The sequence below is a fragment of the Trichechus manatus genome, unplaced genomic scaffold (genome assembly GCF_000243295.1).
Source record: "Trichechus manatus latirostris isolate Lorelei unplaced genomic scaffold, TriManLat1.0 scaffold00001, whole genome shotgun sequence".
NCBI classification, from domain to species: Eukaryota; Metazoa; Chordata; class Mammalia; order Sirenia; family Trichechidae; genus Trichechus; species Trichechus manatus.
The window spans coordinates 32,522,265-32,542,234 of NW_004443937.1; the positions used below are offsets into that span (position 1 = coordinate 32,522,265).

Sequence of the window (19,970 nt, forward strand, 5' to 3'; positions counted from 1 at the left end):
CGGAGCCACTCCGACTGGTCTATCCCTCGGCGTCCCGGCAGGCGTGGGCCGTTGCGACTCCCACCCCACCCGGGAGGGGGCGCGGGGCCCCGGCAGAGCCGTGGGAGGCGGAGCCCGGAGGGGGCGGCCCGGGGCGCCGGGATAAGAGCGCAACAGGTTGCGGACTGCGGTCTCGCGCAGTGGCGGGCCGTGATCCCGGGATGTCGCTCGCGTTGCTGAGCCTGGCCGCGCTGTGCTGGGGCGCCGCGTCCCTGGAGCCGGTAAGCCCCCACCGCGCCCCTCTCCCACGTTCCGGCCGCGGGAACCCCGACCTGACGGCGCCCGACCCGCCAGCCCACGCTGCTCCAGGGCGTTCGTGGAGGGCCACCTGGAAGAAGCAGGTCTGCACCCCCGGTGCAGCCTCGATGGGCCTCAGAGCTCCATCAGCCGGGTGCTCCAAGCCCAGAGGGCTTAGGCCGTGAGGCTGCCTGAGTCAGGGGCATGGGAATCAGACAGGCCTGGTGCCACCGAGTGCTTTTAATTCAGTCATTTATATTAACCGAGCCTCGGTGTCCTCAACTGTAAGAAGAGGGGTAATAACCTAACTCATCCAGGTGTCGTGTGGAACTACCACAACGCCTGCAACGTGGTGCACAGAGCCTGGCGCATCGTGGGTGCTCAATATTGTTATTGCTTGGGTCTTGGGGTCCGTTCACCTATGGGGCACAAGAACTGTCTCTCCATTACCACCTGCTTTTTCTGCCATGTTGATTTGGGAACTCTCAGGTGGGTTTCCTTTCTTTCCCAGTGCCTTGAAGGGTTGAGAGATCCTAAAAACCAAAAAGCTCATCCCCAAAATAGTATTCGAAATTAATATCCCTGCCTTTAGCATAGCATATAGCATAAAAGCATGATGGTACTTGTTGATGGTTATGGAAAGACAGACCTCATTCACTACCCAGAGGTCTTCAGCTTCTTTCTTTGCCCTTTGTCTCAGTTTGGGGGCCCCTTTGGCCTTTTCCACCAGAGGAAGATACCACTTCCTTTGCCTTAGTTGCTGTAAGGCCAACAATTTGAACTCTTGTGAAGTTTAGAGCTGTTGCTTTGCTTAAAACTTGCGTCACCAGCCCTTTGACAAGAACTCAGCTAGTTTAGTGGCTTATTGTTTAAAAGTATTTCTGATGATACCCCTTGAAATTCGGCTTTAAAACAGACAAAGATGAGTGATTGGTGATCTCACCCAAATCCAGCTTACTCAAACCAACAAGTCTTGTCCTCTGTAAAAATGGTGTGGTGGCAGCAGCAGACCTCCTCCTCTAACTTAACAAGGGGGGAGAATCATCATCAGCATCAATAGCCCAAGGCTGATCCCCATGAGGTAGAGGTCAGACATATAGCCACCATCCAAACTTTTTACCAATTCTGGCACCAGTTGTTCCTCCCACGGCACTCTCTACTTCTCTGCTGGGTTCAGTAATTCGTTGCAATGGCCACACAGAATTCACAGACACTACAGTTATAAAGTTTATTAGGGAAGTGACAGTTACAATTCAGGATCAAGAATGACTGAGGATACAGTTCTTTGATCAGGACAGCTTCTTCTCAGCTGTGCCTGCAGGCAGGCCTCTCTCTGGCCCTCAGCCTGGCCTCTGCTTGGCTTGGGCAAGTGTTACAGAGCTCTTTAGCTCTGCCAGCAAGTGCCTGTGGGCACCCCACTGCACCAGTAAGCCTCGGCCCGAAGGTGACAGCATGCCCACTTTGCTCCATGAACCAGGAAGCCCACTGCGCCATCTCATGCCAGTCTCCTGGTTCGGCTGCCCATTTCTTTGCTACTGCTTCTCACCGTCATTCTTTCTCTGTCTCCTGGGTCTAGGAAGTTCTCAGCACAGGGATCCCAGGTCCAAAGGATGCGCTCCACTTCAGTCTCTTCTTCTTGATGGTAGTAAGGTCCCCCTCTACTCTAGGATGGGCTCTCTTTTAAGCCTAGTACAACATGCCAAAACTGACCCAGCCCCTAGTTAGGGTTCCATATACCTTATTTGCATGGTCCCCCCCCCCCCACAAGGTTCCATGCACCTTAGTTGCATGGTCCCACCCAATCATAGCGTGGGAATCACAAAAACTATGACTAGAAGGGCCATATTAAGTAATTCACTGCACCGCATCCTCGTCATCTTGCCAGGTATGTGGAAACATTGAGGCTGAGAGGAGTCAGGTCCCAGACTGGTGGATTTATCACAATAAGTCTTGTCACTGGAACTTACTGCTGCCTAAAGTTATACCTTTTAGGTTCAGTATTTTATCCCAAAGCCAAAGTACTAGTTATTTTTTCTTATGACAAGATAAGGAGCCCTGGTGGTACAGCGGTTAAAGTGCTTGGCTGCTAACCAAAAGATCAGCAGTTCAAACCTACCAGCTGCTCCGTGGGAGAGAGATGTGGCAGTCTGCTTCTGTAAAGAAAGACTTGCAGCCTTGGAAACCCTATGGGACAGTTCTACTCTGTCCTATAGGGTTGCTGTGAGTCAGAATCTACTCGACAGCAGTGGGTTTGGTTTTTGGTTTACGACAAGATATGAGCAGTTAACTCCAAAGGGTTTAGTACTGGCCTTTCTTGGACACTGATATTTAATTTTTTGAAAGCTCTTTTAGGTAACATGGTGTAATCACAACTGCATTGGTTTTCTACATAGCTACGGCAAGTCCTTTTGTATCAGAAGAGGAATATTTTAAAGAACCCAGGGAGGCACAATGGGCTGCATTCTTAGACTTCTTCTGTTAGTCTTCTGAGCACTGCCAGTCCTCAACCTGAGAAAACTCAGCTAACAGGCAGACTGTCCTGAAAACCTAGAGTTACACATTAGAGTGTGAGGGCCTTCATGATGGCCTGGAGTCATCTCTGCTCGTGATGGGGAAGACCAAGGCCCAGAGGGTTGGGATCCACCTCTAGCCCTTACGTGAGGTGGATGGCAGGCCTGAGGGTCGGCTGTACTGATGGTTAATCCGTGGTCCCTCATAGTTTGCTTACCATGGGGAAGCTTACTTTATTCCAAACTGTGAAACAGAACCAGCTCATCTTTTCTTTGAAAGTTTGTCACTTGTGTATGTATTTAAGGAAAAAAGATGGTGTTTTGTCTACTTTGGCAAAAGAAGCTTGTGGTTTGTTAGCACTCAGCATGAGCCCTGCTTTCCTTCTCTCTTGCAGACTATTCAGTGTGGCTCTGAAAACGGTAGGTACATTACGGAACAGGTAATTGGGGTTTTACACTGAAGGTACAGTTGGACTCTTAGGGGGTCTGAGTCAAAGCAATAATACGTCCTCAGCGGCCAGGCACAGGGTGAGCCATAGCTTAGTTGGCTGATTTGGACGGAGCCTCTATCCACGCAAGGCAGAACCCCCAGGGAACAAAGAGGTGATTCAGGTGGGCTGGCTTCTGGCAGGAAGGGAGGCACCTGCAGGGAGGGAATCCTTATAAGAGGTGGAGAGTGAGTACTGTGGAAGGGAGGTCACTTAGAGGTGGGGACAGGAAGGAAAGGTTATGGAAGATGGGGTGTTTGAGATGGTAGTGTGTCAAATGTGGATGGGAAGGGTGAGCTGGAAGAGATGGCACACACACACAGATGCACACACACGCACGCACTCAGAATGGTCCCATGTGCTCTGGAGGGCCAGGCCAGGAGGCTGAGAGTAATCTCTCAGGTCAGCAGTCACCTCGGCTGCCGGCACGGAGAATGTCTGGCCTGCCTGCACAGGGAGAAGGAAGGGTGATGCACTGAGTGGGGATGGATGGAGTGTGTCACTTGGAGGAGGTGGCATTAGCCAGGCCTGGAAGGGGAGTGTCACGGGGAGTCTGGCCTTTCCCAGGACCATCTCCAGAGTGGAAGGTCCATCACGCTCTGACCCCAGGAGACTTGTGGGAGCTCCGAGTGGAACCTGTTAAAACCCGCGTTGCACTGGAGGAGTATTCACTTCTGATGAACATAAGCTGGATACTCCGGGCAGATGGTAAGTTCACATCAGTCAAAGATGAGGCCTGAAGTGTCTACTAAAGCAGAACACATGCAGACTACATGACCCATCAATCCCATTCCTAGGCATATGTTGTTGCTGGGTGCCATCAAGTTGATTTCCACTCAGAGCGATCATGTGACAGAACAGACTGCCTCATGGGGTTTCTTGGCTGTAATCTTTACGGAAGCAGATTGCCAGGTCTTTGTTCCATGGAGCCACTGTGTGGGTTCGAATCATCAACCTTTTGGTTAGCAGCCAAGCCTTTAACCTTTGGCACCACTGGGGCTTCTTCCTAGGTGTATACCCAAGAGAAATGCGTACGTACATGCACCAAAAGCCACATACTTGAATGTTCATAATAGCACTATTCATAGTAGTTAAAAACCGTAAGGCACTTAAACGCCCACCAACAGTAGAATAGAATCCAACACAGCAACAAGAACAAACCACCTATTCTATACACAGCAATCTGGATGAATCTCAAATACCTCAGAGGCCAGATTCAAGAGTTCATGTATACATACTTAGATGCGTAATGAAAGTTGGATATACTGTATGATTCCATTTACAAAAAGTGCAAAAACAGGCAATGTTAATCTAAGCAATTACAAGTCAGGATACGATTATTCTTGGGTGTGGAGGAGGACTGAAATTCATCCAGTGGTACATTTATATCTGTGTGCGTTCCTGTATGTATGTTATACTTGATGGAAGAAAAAAGGGTATGACCAGAGATGATTCTCCCAAGCTAGGAAAAGCACCTGCTCAGGTAGCAGGTTACTTTCCACTTCCTGAAGGACGTCGTGAAAGTCTTGGCATTTCCCCAAGATTATGCTGCATGGCAACTTGTGGTTTCTTTTGATGAGCTAATCCTGCATCAGTTGGGTCTTGAGGGAGTAAGCCTTTGAGAGGTAGGGAATGGGAGGAAAGGGCATTCCAGGGAGAGGGATCAGCAAGGACAAAGGTGCAATCAGACCTGGTACGGTTTGGCGAGGATGCACTGGAGGGTCTCTGCGGGGTTCCCCAAGGCAGGCTCGTTCCTCTTAAAAGACCCAGAACATTGCAGAGCTAGTCTCCTTTGCAGGTATCCTGTGAAATCCAGGCACATCTGTGACGAGGAGAGAGCTTGTGCTTTGGAATTTGCATCCATACTCTGCCACTGATGAGCTTTGTAGGCAGGCTTTGGCAAAGCTCCTGGAAACTGCCCAAGTGTCACTTTCCCTGTCTATAAACTGGAGACAATAATTGTGCCTACCTTTTATGACTGCTGTGAATACGAACTGAGACAAGGCAGGCAAAGTGTGTAGCGTCAAGTCTGCCACATATTAAGTGCTACATAAACCACTGCCCTCTTGCCTGTCTTGGCAGCCAGCATCCGCATGTTGAAGGCCACCAAGATCTGCGTGACCAGCAAAAGCAACTTCCAGTCCTATGGCTGCGTGAGGTGTAATTACACAGAGGCCTTCCAGAGTCAGACCAGACCCTCAGGTGGCAAAGTAAGCACTTTCAGGCACTTGGCTAGCTGCTGTTGAAAGCCAGGCCCTTTGCTTGGGGAGCACGGGTGATGTCCTGCACAAACAGGCTGAGGAGCAGCTATGACACAGAGCCTGGACTACGGATGGCTGGGTTCAAATCCCACTTTGCTACGTCTCTGCTATCTGCCCTGGGCGAGTCAGCATTCTGGGCCTCAGCTTCCCCATCAGCAAAGTGAGGAGAGCTGGATTTTATACTTCTCTGATTCTGGGAGTTTCACTGGCAAATCGTATGGGGTCCATTCCCTAAGGAGACATAACAAGATGTAACAAGCTTCAGCAGTAGGTTAAGGAAAGTATAAATGAAAAAGGCAACACACAAAGGTGCTGTGGCTGCGCTGCGCAGTGTGTCGGAGATTCAGGGCTTCTCTGCTTTGCCTTTCAGTGGACGTTTTCGTACACAGGCTTTCCCATAGAGCTGGACACAGTCTATTTCATTGGGTCCTATAATATCCCCACTGCAAATATGAATGAAGATGGCCCTTCCCTGTCTGTGAATTTCACCTCACCAGGTAAACGTCCTCACTCTTGTCATTCTGTCTTGCTGGGATGCTTGTTATGTGGTTTGGTGAAGAGCGCCCAGGGGCCTGGATGCGTTGTTTGGCCTTGCAGGTCTCAGCTTCCTCATCTCTAATACAGACACAACAGTACCCCCGCACTTCGCTTACGGAGTGGAGGTGAGGACTAAGTCAGGGAAGGTAAAGGAAAAAGCCCATTCTCCGTTCCTGCGTGCCAGGCACAGTGCTAAGTACTTGACATGCATCATCTTGGTTAAGCCTCCCAACAACCCCGAGGCTGGGAAAGACTCCTTTTACAAAAGAATAAATTTTGCCCCTGGGTTTACACATAAAAAAAGTGAAGCTGGCATTCAAACTCAGGTCCTTCTTGATCGACGCACTTTAGCTACTCTTCATGCCATTCGTACAAAAAGTCTGTCCAGGCTCAGCTCTCCGGCAGGCTGTTTAACAGCGTGTGGCTGGCTCTGTGGCCTTGTCTCCTGAGCTGTCTGTGAGAGGCCGGGTGGGACGGAGTTGAATGCTGGGTTTTTTACCGGTTCTATGACACAAGATCAGTTCATTACTATCACACCTGCAGTGTCACACACAGGGCTACCGTGAGGATAAGGCAGGATGATGCATGTGAAGGGCCCAGCACAGAGTCAGGCACAGCAGCTCTCTCCCCACCCCATCTGGGTCTGCTGCTTGTACCCTAGTCCCTCTTGTCTCTGTCAGGGGAAGCACTAAAGCATTGAAGCCAAGTGGGGCAACTGCCACTTGGTTGTTCGTTGAGATTGTGATTCAGGGAATTCTTGGTGCTGCACAACTTACTATACAAGTTTCCAGCTTTCCTGCTGTCACCAAACTGCTTTTTTTAAAATAAACTTTTTATTTTGGAATAATTTTAGATTTACAGAAGAGTTGCAATACTAACAGAGTTCCCATATAGCTCTCAGCCAGTTTCTCCTACTGTTAACATCTTACATTACCATAGTACTAAGAAGTCAAAATTAAGAAACCACACGGGTACTTTACTGACAATTAATTAAACTCCAGACTTTATTTAGATTTGATCTGTTTTCCCATTAATGCCCTCTTTCTGTTCCAGATCCAGTCCAAGGAAATGCTTTGCACGTAGTCCTATCTCCTTAGTCTCCTTGGTGACAGTTCCTTCATCTTTCCTTGTTTTTCATAACCTTGTCTACAGGTCAGCCATCCTGTAGCACGTCCCCCTGCCTGGGTCTATCTGATGTTTGTCTCATGATTAGACCAGGGTTGCGGGTTTTGGGTGAGAATAGCAGAGGTGACATGCTCTTCTCATGGAATAGTAATTGCATCGTATCGGCAGGCCCATGACATCACTGGTGATGTCAACCTTCATCACTCCATTGAGGTGGTGCTTGCCGGGCTTTCCCACTGCAAAGTTACCATGTTTCCCTCCCAGCTCTGATCTCTGGAAGCCAATCACTAAGGCTACCCAACCCTGGATGGGGGGCGGGGTTGTAGACAATTAAGCTCCACCTCCAAGAGTGGGGAGTATCTGAATATATTACCAAACCCCACTTTTAAAGGATGTCCGAGTTCTACTCAGTCTCCCGAGTCTTTGCTTGGGGGCCATAGATACTGTTTGGATAAAGGCTGTATTTAAATTAGACTCTGGTTATCACTTCATGGCCAAGTGATCTGTTTGACAGTAAAATGTTGGCATCCCATTTAAATTTCGCTATCTTACCTCACATCTGGCATGTTCTGCCAGTTCATTACAGGCATGGTAAGCATATAATGTGTGTGTGCACTTGTTGCCAAGGTATGGAGGTGGAGCAGAGATCCCTTTTCTAAAACATAAAAACTTTCATTCACCTTTCCAGGCTGCCTAGACCACATAATGAAATACAAACAAAAGTGCATCGAGGCAGGTAAGTAAGTACAACATTTGCTTTTGTTACTAGAAGGAAACCATAGCTTGCACTAGCAAAGCTAAATCCATCATGTTACAGATGAAGACACAGAGGTCCAGAGGGGGAGTTATTTATCCAAGGCAGTCAGGGAAGGCAGGAGTACCCAGGGTGCCCGACTCCCCGTCATGTTCTCCCCAGTGAACCCAGCAGCCTGTCCGAGGAAGGACTTAGTAGGCTTATGGAGTGGAGCAAGGTCACACAAAACTGCCCCTTCAGGACAGTAAGTCCCAAGGGTGCAGTATCCAAGGAGTTGTATAAATTTCTGGGTGATATCATCTTAGAATGCCAATGAGGCTAGTGGTATTTAGGGGTATCAGCACCCATCCTGCAGGCACCCAGCCCACAGGCACCTCTTTGCACTTTGTCAGACTGAGCTGCGGCACGTGTTCTACTCGTTGGAAAGAGGACTTGGAGCTCTGTGCTTCCTCTCTGGCCTCCCACCCACCAAGAGAGATCTGTACGGGTGTGAAGGCTGCTGGGGTGTGAGGAAGTCTGAGGGCCTTGATCGGTGAGCTAGGGCCTGAAATGATCTCCTAGGTGAGCAAAATAACTCCTATTTATCATGTTCCTGGAAACTAACCCAGTCCTTATTTGCAAGTCACATGAATGAAACAACTGACTTTCTGGCAGAGTCAACCTGTCAGACTACCCTCTAAGCCGCAAAGCAGTCCCTTATTTCTTCACAGCCAGTAAAGCTGGCAGAATGGTCTGATGGATGAAGCTCCTGGAACCCAGAATGTGCTAGTAGTTGTAGTGCTGATCCTGAATTCATTTGCTCTATGATCTTAGACATAAATGCCCCCTAACCTGTGACTCCTTCTCCCCAGCCTGGGGAGGAGAAAGTACTGACCCCAGCCCTTAACTCAAAACAGATGGTGAGAACAGAAGCCAGTAGTAGAATCTAACCCATGGTTCCTACCTCCCTCAGCCCAGGGAAGCTACTTTTAACTAAGCAGTGACTTGGGGCTCCCAAACTTTCTTAGGCAGTAGGTACTTTGAGATTCCTGAAGCAATCATAAAAGTGCACTGTGTAGTCAAGTCCTATCTCTTGGATGTGTGACTTAGAACTTAGATTTGATGCTGTAAAGTCCTTTGGGGATTTAAATGAAGATTTAAGAGTTAGCAGTTCATCCATGGGATTCTCTCTTGATTCACAGGAAGTCTGTGGGATCCAAACATCACTGCTTGTAAGAAGAACGAGAAGATGGTGGAAGTGAATTTTACAACCAGTCCCCTTGGAGACAGATACATGGCTCTTATCCAAAGTAACGCTGTTCTTGGATTTTCTACTGTGTGGGAGGTACCTTTCCCCCTCATTCCCTTAGCATCAACCTGCAGCTTTCCTTACCTTGTTGAAGAAAAATGTGGACACTCCAGGGGAATGTAGATTTTCCTCACTTACCCTTGAAAGAGCAGAGGACTACCGTCCTTCGACAGCTTAAGAGTAAATCCCTGCGGGCAACCTTGGAAATGTCACTGTGAATCTAAAATTAACCAAAGGTAGCAGTTTCAGAAGTACAAAATGAGTCCTTATTCATACATAGTCTAATGGATTAAAAGTTGGTTTGGGAAGAGTGGCTTCTTCATTGGCAGTCTCTGGTCTGTTGCCACATTTGGCTCCTAACTCTTGATTTTTGTCTTGCTAATCTGCACAGAAAAAGCTAACCCGGACTTCTGTGGTGATCCCAGTCACTGGGGAAAGTGAAGGTGCTGTGGTACAGGTAGTTTAATGAGGTTCTTTGTGGAGGGGAGGGTGCAAGAAGACTGCTCCACCATTAATTGCTTTTGATGAGTCCTTTTAAATTGGAGATGAGTTCTCTAATTTGCTTCTGCCAGCAGTCCCACACTGAGTGACATTGATGGGGGAATCCTTTGTCTCAGTCTTCACAGTGGTGGTGAGGTCAGGAAGCTGACCTTGCTGTCATGGTCCCTTTCACTTATATTAGCAACTGCTGACTTCCTAAAGTGCTTTAATTTCCATTTTCTGTCACAGAGCCTCAGAGTATTTCAGAGATAGAGTACCATTTTATTTCCCCAAGCCTCAATGAAGTAACAAAGGATTTGGAATCAGGTCTAGGTTCCAGATCAGTCTATGGACTCTGAAGAGCAACTGCCTTTCCTCTGAGGCCTCAGTTCACTCAGCTGGAGAACAGGAACTTGGACTAGTAAATGCTCTCAGGTCTCCTTCAGCTCTGAGTTTATGATGTGGGGACACAGAGGGTCCCACTGAGATACAGCCACACCCAAGGTAGTAAAGGGCCTTTGTTTCATTAGTCAGCACATGAAGGCTGTGCCAGAGGGAGCAGACACCTGTCAGCATGTTATGACTATTCCCTTTTCCAGGGAAGCAGAGACATTCTGAGACCTAGGGGACCTGCATGTTGTAAAAGGCTGGCTTAAGTCAAGGAGCTCTACTGCTCTGTTTTAGAGGAAATATCTGCGTATATATTAGGATGTGCCCTAGTCCTTCTAGATAAGGAAACCAACAAGTTAGTAGAGTGCACCAAGTTTAGGTTCAGAACGCAGGAATCTATGAAGGTGTTTCTGACTTGGGTCACTGGTTTGGAATTTAGGGCTTTGTTACAGAGTGTGACCAACGAGAAAACGTCCTGTTACAATGCTAGAGGTGGGGTTGAAACCAGAAAAAAAGGAAAGACAAATTTTGGTGGAAGTAAGAGTGATGTTGCTATTTTCCTCTGAAGCATGCTGTGAACTGAGTCTCTTTTACCTCAGCTGGCTCCGTATTTCCGTACTTGTGGCCACGACTGCATCCGACGCAAAGGAACTGTTGTGCTTTGCCCCAAAACCAGTTACCACAACACTCCGGATAACAGTAAGTACCAAGTCACTTTCACAGAATGATCAAAGAGGTTCAGTACATGAAGGGCCCAACCGTCGGTGCCCCCCATTCAGTCTGTGACAGGGAGTGTGTGTCTGTGGGGAGTGTGAAGGAGAGTTCCTACTGTGTATGCTGAACTGGGTGCAGAGGACGATGTCACTGCCATCCCACAGAGCCTATGGTCTGAATGCTCATGACCCTTTACAAAGCAGGACATACACAAGTAAGGGAGAAAAAAAGTGCAAAATCGACGTTCAGAGTGCCACAAAATCTCCTGAAAAAAAGAGGGTACATACAGGAACATGCAGTTCACTGCATTTTGATTTGATTCTTTATCAGTCTCAGTGGCCTAGGCATGGCTGGTACTGTGACGTGATGTGGTCACAGGGTCAACATTTGGGTAACAAACCAGGAATAATGGCATCAAAAGACATGCCTCAATGGTGCCTGAGAGCAACACGTTCTGGGAAATGTCTGTCCAGATTCAGAGATGTTTCAGTTAGTTTTCTCCAGACAGATGGACAAATAAAATATTTCTGAACTAGCCCAGGTGTGGGTCAAAAGCTGGAAGGTGTAATTCTCAAAATCGCAGCCAAACAAACTGAAGGCAATCCAGGGGCCTAACAGTCCTGGTTATGGCCTCCTGAGTACTTCTATGTGTGTGAGCTTGCCTGACCGTCGACATTCCTGTCAGTCCAACAAGACAGCCTTTAAATGCCAACTCTGTGCACTATGTATATAAGTAAATGCACCCAGAATAACATCAGTTCATCAAAGAACAAAAAACTGGACGTAAACTCTGCTTTCCACAGTGAAGGTGCCTATGCATACGTGGAGTAAGAAACCAAACCGATTTTAGAGGACTGTTTCTTAATTTCCTGGGTCCCACATGTCTTTTGAGAATCTAACTAAAGATCTGGACCGTCTACAGAAAAACACACATCCACAGACCCGCTAGAGATCTCCTGACCCCTGGTTTCAAAGGGATCTAAGCTTCTATAAAGTAGAATAAAAATCTTAGTTTTCAAGTAGGAGATAAATTTGTTTTTCATCTGCTAAACTTTGTTTTCTCCAGACAGAAGGGTGTTGGGAGACTGGCTGCCTCTCCTCCTCCCAGCTCTGCTGGTGGTGACGTGGGTGCTGGTGGTTGGAATCTATCTACGACGGAGGCATGGTAGGGTTATAATTCAATTCTTAAAGAGACTTTAATGAGGAAATAACGTGAAGAGTGTTTTAAAGGTGATTGCTGCAGAAAGCCACATGGAAGTTTTACCTCAGGAGTACTTAGATCTAGCTGATGTTGTCTGACCTGTAGTACTTACAGTACTTTCACCGTTTCTGCTTTGTAAGACAGTGCAGGGCAGAATTCCACAGTTAAGTCCCAGAGGCTGAAGTGGGACACCACTCAACTTTATGGAACTGTAAGAAAACTCTACCCCCTGGAGGTAGAAGATGGTACACACAACTGAGTTTACCCAACTCAACCCATGATGTCAAGGGCAGAGGTCAGGTCTCCCTGTTTACACATAAAACTAAGAATACTGAAGTTACAACAACCCACCTAAAACAAAGTACCTTAAACCTAAAGTTTCTATGAATTTATCTGAAAAGATATAGCTTGACTGAGAGGACTGCTTTAGTGACAGGGACTTAGAAAACACATCTCTTAAAACATCTTTAAGTTTTAAGCATCTGTGTTTCAGACAATATGTTCAAAGGACTATCCAGGATACTTTCCTCAGTCTCAGTGGCCTAGGCCTGGCTGTTACTGTGACGTGATATGGTCACACGGTATAACAAAGTCCCTGGTGCTCAGCCGTCAGTCTCTAGTGAGGGACTGTTTATCAGCAATGGTTTGGAGTGAAACCCTGATGCTTACTGTTCACAGGTAACAAATGCTCTTGTTCCCCACAGAAAGGATCAAGCAGACTTCCTTTCCTGATACCACACTACTGCCTCCCATTAGGGTTCTTGTGGTTTACCCATCTGAAATATGTTTTCAACACACAGTTTGTTACTTCACTGAATTTCTTCAAAATCACTGCAGAAGTGAGGTCATCCTAGAAAAGTGGCAGAAAAAGAAAATAGCTGAGATGGGCCCAGTGCAGTGGCTTACCACTCAGAAGAAAGCAGCAGATAAAGTAATCTTCCTTCTTTCCAATGATGTCAACACCATGTGTGATGGTACCTGTGACAACAGCGAGGGCAGCTCCAATGATAACTCCCAAGACCTGTTCCCCCTTGCCTTCAACCTCTTCTGCAGTGACCTAAGAAGCCAGACTCGTCTGCACAAATACATGGTGGTCTACTTTAAAGAAGCTGATATCAAAGACGGTTACAGCGCTCTCAGTGTCTGCCCCAAGTACCACCTCGTGAAGGATGCCACTGCTTTCTGCAGAGAACTTCACAGCAAGCAACATGTGTCAGCAGGAAAAAGGTCACAAGCCTGCCACAACTGCTGACCCTGCTCCTAGCACACTCATGAGGACCAAGAGATGCTGAAGCCTTCCTATGCTACCACGTTCCCCTCTCTAAGGAAAAAAGCATTTGTGGTGATCTTGAAGCTTACTGTACAGGCTACTTGGAGGGAAGACTATGGAGGACTCATACTAGAAGCATATGCCTTAGTTTAGTAATTAAAATTTTAGGCCAATAAAACATTGTTGTTAGAAATATTACCATCTTAGCATTAACTAAAAAATTGAAACTAAATTTATAATATTAACTCAATTTTTTAATCTAAAAATCAAGATTAGCTATGAAGGAAACCACAACCATTCTGACAATGCGGTCATAAAGCATTTTCCAGCCAAATGACAGTCTTGAATAGTCCATGTATTACACTGTAGGTAGAAGTGGTTAGCTCGGTAACAGTCTAATTAATACCAAATTTTAGAAGGCTTTGCTAATTCACTCAATAGCTTGTTGTCGGTAGATGCTGTTGAGTCCATTCCAACTCATAGCGACCCTATCTATGTATGACATATTGAAACTCTGCCCCATCCTGAGCCATCCTCACAATCGTTGCTATGTTTGAGCCTGCTGCTGCAGCCACAGTGTCAGTCCATCTCGTTGAGGATCTTCATCTTTTTCACTGACCCTCTACTAAGCATGACGTCCTTCTCCAGGGACTGGTCCTTCCTGATAACACGTCCAAAGTAAGCAAGACAAAGTCTCACTATCCTTGTTTCTAAGGAGCATTCTGGCTGTACTTCTCCAAGACAGAATTGTTTGTTCTTCTGGCAGTCCACAGAATATCCAATATTCTTCGACAACATCATAATTCACGTGTCAATTCTTCTTTGGTCTTCCTTTTTCATTTTTCAGCTTTTGCATGCATATGAGGCAATTCAAAGTACCAAGGCTAGGGTCAGGCGCACCTTAGTCTTCAAAGTGACTTTGTTTTTTAATACTTTAAAGAGGTCTTTTGCAGCAGATCTGACCAATGCGACATGTTGTCAGATTTCCTGACTGCTGCTTCCTAGGTGTTGATTGTGGATCCAAGTAAAAGGAAATCCTTGACAACTTCAATATTTTCTCTGTTTATCCTGATGGTGCTTATTGGTCCAGTTGTAAGGATTTTTGTTTTATGTTGAGATGTAGTCCATACTGAAAGCTGTGGTCTTTGATCTTCGTCAGTAAGTGCTTCAAGTCCTCTTTGTTTTCAGCAAGAAAGGTTGTGTTATCTACAGGCTGTCAATGAGTCTTCCTCCAATCCTAATGCCGTGTTCTTCATCATACAGTCCAACTTCTCAGATTATTTGGTCAGCATACACATTGTCAGCATACACAATATCCTCTTCTGTTTAAACAACTGCCTCCTGCCTCTTGGTCTATGTACAGTTCTGCATGAGCATGAGTAAGCATTCTGGAATTCCGATTCTTCGCAATGTTACCCATAATTTGTTATGATCCACACAACCGAATGCCTTTGCATAATCAATAAAACACAGGTAAACATACTTGTGATAGTCTCTGCCTTCAGCCAAGATCCACATGACATCAGCAGTGATATCCCTTGTTCTACATCCTCTTCTGAATCTGGCTTGAATTTCTGGCATTTCCCTGTTGATGCGCTACTGCACCCATTTTTTAATTACCTTCAGCAAAATTTTACTTGTATATGATATTAATTATAATGTTTGATAATTCTGCATTCTTTTGCATCACCTTTCTTTGAAATGGGCACAAATATGGATCTCTTTCAGTCGGCTGGCCAGGTAACTGTCTTCCAAATTTCTTGGCATAGATGAATGTGTGCTTACAGCGCTGCATCCATTTGTTAAAACATCTCAACTGGTATTCCGTCAACTCCTGAGCCTTTTTTTCACCAGTGTCTTCAGTGCAGCTTGGACTTAATACCATCCGCTGTTGATAATATGCTATTATCAACATGGCTGAACGTCAACCAGTTCTTTTTGGTACAGTGACTCTGTATATTCCATCTTCTTTTGATGCTTCCTGCATAGTTCAGTATTTTCCCTGTAGAATCCTTCAATACTGCAATTTGAGGCTTGAATTTTTTCTTCAGTTCTTTCAACTTGAGAAATGCGAAGCATGTTCTTCCCTTTTGGTTTTCTATCTCCAGGTCTTTGCACATTTCATTTTAGTACTTTACTATGACTTCTCAAGCCACTCTTTCAAATCTTCTGTTCAGCTCTTTTATGTCATCATTTCTTCCATTCGCTTTAGCTATTCAACACTCAAGAGCAAGTTTCAGTCTCTTCTGATAGCTATTTTGGTCTTTTCTTTCCTTCTTGTCTTTTTAATGACCTTTTGCTTTCTTCATGTATGATATCCTTGATGTCATCCTACATCTCATCTGGTCTTCAGTCATTAGTGTTCAATGTGTCAAATCTGTTCTTGAGAGAGTCTCTAAATTCAGGTGGGATATACTAAAGGTTGTACTTTGGCTCTCGTGGACTTAATTTTCATCAGCTTCAACGTGAACTTGCATACGAGCAAGCAACTGATGATCTGTTCCACATTCGACCCCTGACCTTGTTTTAACTGATGATACTGAGCTTCTCCAAAGTCTCTTCCCACAGATTTAGTCAATTTGATTCCTGTGTATTCCATCTGGCAAGGTCCACGTGTATAGTTGCCATTTATGTTGTTGAAAATAAGTATTCCCAATAAATAGGTGGGTCATCTTGCAAAATTCTATTATGTGATCTCCGGTGTCCTTTCTATCGCCAAGGCCGTATTTTCCAACTACTTCTTTGTTTCCAACTTTTGTATTCCAATCACCAGTAATTACCAATGCAAACTGATTGCATGTTTCATCAATTTCACACCGCAGAAGTTGGTAAAAATCTTTAATTTCTTCATCTTTGGCCTTAGTGGTTGCTGTGTAAATTTGTATAATAGTCGTATTAACTGATCTTCCTTGTAGGTGTATGGATATTATCCTATAACTAAAAGAGCTGTACTTCAGGATAGATCTTGAAATGTTCTTTTTAACAATGAATGTGATGCCGTTCCTCTTCACTGTCATTCCCGGCATAGTAGACCATATGACCGTCTGATTCAAAATGGCCAATACCAGTCCATTTCAGCTCACAAATGCCTAGTATACTGATCTTTATATGGTCCATTTCATTTCTGACAACTTCCAATTTTCCTAGATTCATACTTCATACATTCCACGTTCTGATTATTAATGGATGTTTGCAGCTGTTTCTTCTCATTTTGAGTCATGCCAAATCAGCAAATGAAGGTCCTGAAAGCTTTACTCTATCCACGTTATTAAAGTCTACTCTGAGGAGGCAGCTCTTCTCTAGTCATATTTTGAGTGCCTTCCAACCTGATGGGCACATCTTATGGCACTGTATCAATGTTCTGCTGCTACCAATAGGTTTTCACTGGCCAATTTTTTTAGATGTAGATCACGAGATCCTTCTTCCAAGTTCCTCTATTACATGCAAAAATCATTTTTAAGATAACTGAAGTACAGAATAAGCTGAACCCACCTTTACTGACCAATGACGTAGAGTATGTGTAATCACTTGCATTATTTCATATTTACATAGGACGTTCTCTCTCAGAAGTAGATTCATGTCCTGTTTGACCCTTGTGCAAGTGACTTTTAACATGAACACTGAAATATATTATCTGTAGACTTGGTGTGTACTTTTGCTCTAAACTACCTAATAGAGGACACTGTCAGAGTTCTTGGGGTTTCTCAGTTAGTATATAATTTTTCATGTTCAAAACAAAAATAATTCTTGTTAAGTTGAAAATTAGCCCTCTTCAGGCATCTTTTTATAAATGAGGTATTATAATGGTTTACATAAACAAAAGACAAACTATCACTGAATTACAGAACATAGAGGTACGTGGTATTTTAAATCTTTCTACCTTTTATTTTTCTACAAGCATCTTTTTCTTAATGTAGAGATCACAAAAATGTACTTTTTAATATTAGCATACATGTTTTTCTAGGAATGCCTGTCTCTTTCACACAGTGCAATACTGACTCTGCTCTGAAATGTGGATCAGTTTCAGATGGTTCACTGTTAAAATGTATTACATTTGCAGATTAGCCTTACAGGACTATGCCACTCCTAATATATGTCTTATACATAAAATAAAAACCCAAATAAAGAAGTATAGAGTGAAAACTTACCGTGTCCAGCTTCACAAGTGGATACTTAGTGAAGGCAGAGGCAATGTGTTTAATGTGGTAAAGCTCACTTATTTGTCATGATCAGTTTTCACAGTGCTATAAGTGCTGGTAATAAAAGATGGATATGGCTTATGTCAAAACTTAGACCAGAAACCAACTTCTTATGAATTAACATCTACCAGTTACAAGAGCAATACGCTGTTATGTGAAAAGCTATTATAAACAGAAATATACTTTTGGATCTGAGTAGCCAATAGTAAATTGTGTTGAAACAGCCCAGAAACAAATAAAATCAATATTGTATAAATTTATTTTGCTAAGAAATTAAAAAACATAAAACAGAACAGTTTTTAAATTGAAGGCACATATCTAAAATGGCATTAGAAAGTTGAAATTATTTTCTTATATTGGTGAACTCTTCTTTGTTCCTAACCTACTGAGCAGACATCCAGGGCACTTTGATGTATGTAAAATGCTCTAGTGCCAGCATCTCTCCTTGTCCTAGGATTTCTGACCATCTTTCTTATTTCTGTATTCCATTCTTATCTTCATCTCTTCTCTGTCTCCGCTTCTGTCTTTCCTCTCGAGATGGTGGAAGCAGGCACCTAGCAGCAAGTATGGCAGCCACCTCCCACTCCTCCCTCTGACCCCCAGGCTGTGCTCACCGACTGGCTCCTGACTCAGGACAGTGCCTTCTCCTCCTTTTGCTGGGGGCTCAGAAGCCTCACTAAGGCGTGGGCCACAGGTCGTAGTAGCTGTCTTGTTATTTAGATTTTGCTTCGGCTTGCTTTGTTTAAGGTCAACTGATCATACTGAACACAAGGAACTTCTTGGTTCTTCAGGTAAGGGAAAATTTGGAAGTTTAATGATTAAGTCAGTAGTAATTACAACTTAATCAATTTGTTTAACCGTACAAGTTAATTCTGTAAACTACACCTAAATCACTTCTATTTTGGTTTAGGAAGGAAACGACTTCCTTTTCAGCTCTTACTCAGTGTTGGTCAAATAATAATTGTTTTCCTTCCCCAAGCCCATCCTAGAGCATTCCAGGTGACAAAAACCAGCCCAGCCTTAAACCTTTGCTTCAGGAACTCTAGACTTGAATGGGTCCCAATCTTTTTGTCCTCCAACAAAGAAAAAATAAAAAAGGAAAGTTGTTTTCCTACTTGGAATTCCAAGAGGGCACATGAGTCATGTTACGTGTGCCTACAGCTCTGATGACCTTAAAATCTAACTCCTGTACTAGGCAAGGAGGAAAATGGCATAGCCAGATGGTTCTTTCCTTGATCCGGGTACACAAGTCACATACCTTCAGCTGCTTGAGACCACCTAACGACACCTGGAAGTCAACTTAATGACTTCAACACGTGAGACCTGTTTAACAGCAACATTTTACATCATTGGGGACTTCATGAGATCCTGAGAACGGGGCAGGAGAGTGAAGAGTAAGTCTGCATTTCTCAATTGTCCTGAGTACAAAAGCAGCTTATAATTACACACCAATGTCATGTCCTCAAAATAAAACTGAACTTCATTTCTTTTCCATAAAACTTAAGCATCTAGGCTAATAAATTAAAATATATATATTCTGTAAGAGTGTTTTATACCATGAGGCTTGTTTTTGGTTTTCAACAGTGACTTTTTCTCCCCGTCTCACCACACAAAAGCAGCTCGCTCTCGTAACATGCGGACACCAAAGCGCTGCCATTCTCGCTGATAAATCCACAGTTCCTGTGTCGTATCCAAACAAGCTAACACTGCCCCTCCTTTCCATGCAATCAACCGGGGATCCATATCCTAAAGAAGTGATAAGAATATTTCCATATAAGCAGATAATTCAAGATATATACGTAATCATTTACTTGAACTGGGGGGGAAGGGTCCTGCCATGTCAATACACAGTAAGCCAGATTTTTAACCTGCATGAGATAGGACCCATGAAACTGCACACATCTTTGTTTCAAATGACAAGAAATTTTTTAATTTTTATTACTGAAGATGCTGCTTTGACAATTATTCCACAAACAGACAGGACCTAGAGGCAAGAACATATATAAGGAAATAGCTTATTTTGAAGTGAGTGGCACAGATACATCCCCACAGTCCCTCCCTCAAGATAGAACATTCCCCTAGAATTGCCACTGAGATTTCATAAAATATAGACAATCTGTTTCTAAATTCCTGGGTTTAAGTTTCTTTTCAAAAACCAGAAAGACAGTTCAAGTCACAAAAGTCCTTAAACACCATCTGGTCCAGGGACTAGGAGTAGATTCTTAATATCAAAGAGATAAAAATGGAGCTGTTGTGGTTGATAGTGCATGAGAGGCCGTCTTCTGCCTGTCCCCACCTGGTCCTTTTACAAAGGCAGAAATCAGGCATGCTAGCGTGGAGAGCACGACGGGCTACAACTCCTAGTCCCCAGTCCCTTCCACCATATCTGTGACCTGCTGCAAGTAATTTTTCCACTTGCCTCAAAGCTAGCGTGGAGAGCACGATGGGCTACAACTCCTAGTCCCCAGTTCCTTCCA

General features: G+C 44.6%; 2 protein-coding genes across 3 annotated transcripts in view; one reads left to right on the top strand and one right to left on the bottom strand.

Annotated features, from left to right (window-relative positions):
• Positions 1 to 200: 200 nt before the first annotated feature.
• Positions 201 to 13,831, top strand: IL17RB (interleukin 17 receptor B). The gene is made up of 11 exons (XM_004368754.2): positions 201 to 260; positions 3,182 to 3,206; positions 3,842 to 3,982; positions 5,357 to 5,484; positions 5,906 to 6,032; positions 7,886 to 7,933; positions 9,133 to 9,275; positions 9,631 to 9,696; positions 10,709 to 10,808; positions 11,890 to 11,988; positions 12,729 to 13,831. The coding sequence occupies exons 1-11, from the start codon at positions 201 to 203 to the stop codon at positions 13,274 to 13,276; spliced, it is 1,485 nt and encodes a 494-aa protein (XP_004368811.1). The 3' UTR covers positions 13,277 to 13,831.
• Positions 13,832 to 16,596: 2,765 nt separating this feature from the next.
• Positions 16,597 to 19,970, bottom strand: part of ACTR8 (actin related protein 8) — a 17,093-nt gene continuing 13,719 nt past the window's right edge. For both annotated transcript variants that reach the window (XM_004368625.2, XM_023727356.1), the window contains exon 13: positions 16,597 to 19,239. In XM_004368625.2, the coding sequence (XP_004368682.1) occupies positions 19,096 to 19,239 (144 nt within the window). In that variant the 3' untranslated portion in view covers positions 16,597 to 19,095. The remainder of the gene's footprint in view (positions 19,240 to 19,970) is intronic.